Source organism: Oncorhynchus tshawytscha, linkage group LG06 (genome assembly GCF_018296145.1).
Source record: "Oncorhynchus tshawytscha isolate Ot180627B linkage group LG06, Otsh_v2.0, whole genome shotgun sequence".
Taxonomy (NCBI): domain Eukaryota; kingdom Metazoa; phylum Chordata; class Actinopteri; order Salmoniformes; family Salmonidae; genus Oncorhynchus; species Oncorhynchus tshawytscha.
The window spans coordinates 31,471,547-31,475,350 of record NC_056434.1 but is presented as its reverse complement, the minus strand read 5'-3'; the positions used below and the strand labels follow the sequence as shown (position 1 = coordinate 31,475,350).

The 3,804-nt window shown below is 42.7% G+C and overlaps 1 protein-coding gene across 1 annotated transcript; it reads right to left on the bottom strand.

Annotated features, from left to right (window-relative positions):
- Positions 1 to 451: 451 nt before the first annotated feature.
- Positions 452 to 2,138, bottom strand: LOC112245116 (ankyrin repeat domain-containing protein 34C-like). Its single transcript, XM_024413093.1, has one exon. It carries the CDS (start codon positions 2,136 to 2,138, stop codon positions 567 to 569), a length of 1,572 nt encoding a protein of 523 aa, XP_024268861.1. The 3' UTR covers positions 452 to 566.
- Positions 2,139 to 3,804: the final 1,666 nt, after the last annotated feature.

The following is a 3,804-nucleotide window of genomic DNA, read 5'->3' as shown; positions in this document are numbered from 1 at the left end:
TGGAGAAACAACATTTTATTTTTCTCTTGGGCAATTTAGAATTTACGATAATGAAGTGCTGATTTCCATAATCTCTTTAATTGTACTTAAGGCATATAAGTCATAGGATTTGAATGTTTTCTTAGCCTTTCATATTGGGCAGGAAACCAACGGCACTAAAACAAAACACCTTTTGGTTGCATTGGGACTTATAAATAACTTTTTGATCCACCTTCTTTTCCGATAATTGGCCCAGCAAATAATTGTTATTCATATGGTTACATTCAAATAGTTTTTGTGATTTTTAAATGTCTAGAAATGTAATGCTTTTGAATCTCTCAGCCATCAGTTGTTACCTTGAGATGTTGCTAGTGTCTAACCTGTAATGTTGAATAGGTGGTGCTGATATTCTAAGAGCATTAATAACATTTACAACTGTATAAGCAAGTTATATTCTTGTTCCACTGTTTTTCTAAGAGGAAAGGTTGAAATAAAAAAAATCTACAAAATCAGGACATTTTCTTTAGAAAAGTTACAAGTTTTTTTTATGTGGTGAACATTGCTACATCTACAAACAATGAGTCCCACTACAGCTCCTCAAAAGCAGAGAGTTGTTTCATTTGCTCCACTTGCATAGAGTGCCTCCTTACAAGTTTCTTCTTTGATTTGAGCTGGCCTCTATTTGGTGAGTTTGCTGCTACTGGAGCTATTGATCTGAAACCTGAGGCAAGAGGGGATGAGGGCTTGCTGCTGGTTCCAATGTCAGGTATAGGAGGGTTGGGGTTGAAGTTCAGGGGGGGTAGATGGCCAGGCCGGGTATGGGAAATGTAGTCCAGCAGCAGAGTCCCTGAGCCTCGCCTCTCCAGGAGGCCTGGTGCGCACCGTCGTGCTGTGCTGGGAGATGACGTGCTGTTGTTGATGTCTATGGACTCCCTGGAGTTGGTCAGAATGGCTATTGGAGACCCGTTGAGTTTCTTCCTTTCTAGAGGAACCTTAGGAGAGTCCAGCATGCCACAGTCTGAGTACAGCTGGAAGTCTGAGTCATAGTGGTCAGTGCCCAGCCATCTCCTGTAGACTGTGTCTCTCAAACTGGCTGGCCCAGTGTTACTGCTACTGTCCTGCTCTGCAGGGACTGTGCTACGCCTGGCTAGGGGCAGGTGCTGCTGACACAGACTCCTCTCATATGCTGATTTGGAAGTTGGAGGGACAGATAATGAGGATGAAATTTGTGGAAACAACACATCCTTGCCATCCACACTGTTTTGTCGAGACAGAGTCGATCTCTTGGACAGAGAAAGTCCATTGATGCCTGTGACAACGTCCTCATCAGAGGTGGTTCTTTTACTCTCCTCGTGGGCCGCAGCTGGAGCGAGGACAGAGGGAGCGATCAGCCCCCAGGGCTCCGACTGCAGACGTTTCAGCTGGGGTAAACGAGCACGCTTGGGGTTGGCTGGTCGCCGCGTGGGAGAAGTTGGCCCATTGGGAAGCTTTGCTGCTGTGCTGGACGATGTTTTCAACTTTGTCTGGAAACTGAAGATAGTGTTGTGCTGCTCGGCTGAGTTAGGTGATGAGGAGGTGTTGAGCTCAATGTCAGAGGGAGTGGTGCAGAATGCAGCGGAGCACTTATCCTCTAGCTCTGTGGAAGGGGGGGCATTCAGGTACTGCTTGGTGGTTTTGGTGCCAGAGGGTGACTTGTCTGTGGTGATAATGATGACCTCTTTGCCCTTGGCTTTACATGCGTCTAGGAGACCCTTTAGGGTCTCCTTATCATCTTCGTTAATGGCATAGACCAGAGCAGAGGCCCCACTCCTGTCTTCCAGACTTGGGTCTGCCCCATTGGTCAACAGGTGGGACACCACCTCATGTCCCGCCCTCTGGCTGCAGGCGTGCATCAGGGCTGTCCGGCCTGCTTTATCCTGGATGTTGGGATCAGCCTTGTTGTCCAGTAGGTACTTAACCAGCTTTGCCTTACTGACGCTCTGCGGGTCGCTGTGTTTGGACATGCAGGCCACCATGAGCGGTGTCTCTCCTCGCTCGTTGCTCTCATTGATGTAGGCACCCCCATCCAGCAGGAGCCTGGTGAGCCGCAGGCGTCGGAGCCACACCGCCTTCAGGAGAGAGTTCCCGTCTGTCCGCAGCTCTAGTATGTCTGCCATCATTGCCAACACATACACAGATAGTGCCCTTCCTCAGTGGTGAAAGGCAGTCACTACCTGCAGCCCTTCAAACAAAGCATAGATTATTTTGCATGATATTTTGCTTAATATATAGGTCGGCTTACTGATTCATCCATCTAGTATTATCACAAACACACAAGCACAATGGATACTTTCCAAGCCTCTCCCAAGACTACCACCAGGAGGCAGTCTGTGTTCTAAAAATCTATTTTATTAAGACATGAACAGGTATGGAAATTGTGGAAGGAACGTTATACCTATTTAGGTAGTTTTATTGTCAAAACAGTAAACTGTGCTAGTGGCAACGAAAAATATATAATTTTGTGAATAGTAGCCAAAACTTGCCACATATATCTTCTGTAAGCTTCCATCTCCCTGTATAAAACATCAATTAGATGGAAGAATGTGCATTATAGCCTATATGTAATCAAGCCATTTATCTTGAATGTATTGCTTGTTAGTGATAGATGGACAATAGCCTAGTATTCAATATTGTAATGTTATTTTGTCATTGTTGCTCTGTAATTGACCAATTAATCCCAGATCCAAGCCTATAAATTAATTAGTTGAACTTTTCGATCATTAAATACCAATAATAAATAACATGACATATTGAGTTAATCATATGGTTGTAGAAAAAAACATCGTCACCATAAGCGTAAATCATCCTAGAAGAGTTGGGTCACATGTTTTAAGCAAAAACATCTATGTAATGTTCAGATCATTTTTTCTTACTCGATTCAACGACAACTAAGATGTATCTTCTTCGGGTAGGCTACCTAACGTGCATTATCTGTTGAATAGATTACCATTAGACTAGGCTATACCGCGTCGCTCTCCATGGTCCTCATTTTGGATAACTTGTGTTAGAGATGCGCATCTGTTAGAAAACGTTTCACTACAAAATTCCTGATCTGTTGTACAATTTAGGCGACTTTTTTTTACAGGCATATAGTACTTACTATGATTCCTTTATGTCGTTAAAATAACAGTAAACTTGTTATCAACAGAAGTAACCCGAAGGACCACAATTTAAAGTGTTATTTTGACTCTTCACATAACCATGGACTCCTCACATTTAATATTCTCATTAGCTAAACTATCTTCCATTATCGAATTATAATATACTTGTCTACTCAAAAAGGTGTGTGGGCTTTAAAATGTCGGTATAAAGTCTTGGATATTGGACATTACATGAATGGTATATTAATATGTAGACTATTTACGTTTTTTGTGAAAATAACCTGCATTAATCCACATATTCTTATGTTCAAGATATCAAGAAGGTGTAACTGTCATTCCACCACTTATCTTACCTGATGCAGGCTTGTCATGTTCAAAGGTGTCCCAATGTTTTGTCATTAGCGACCCTGAAACATAATGGGGGAAAAAATGAAAATACAAGGTTCTTCTTTATAATCCCTGAATTTATTCGGAGCTTCTCAAATACTGTCCTGGTTTAGGTTCAGAGCTCTGGCAGCATAGCGCATCATGCTCCTCGCTTTTGTTATGGAAACGTTCTAAATCAATCCATTAGGCGGCATTCCTTTCACTGCGCATTCAATAACCACAACCTCAAGATACTGAGGTTGTAAATAACTTTTCTTTTTTTTTGCCTGGTGAATGAAACGTGCATTTTCTTGACGTC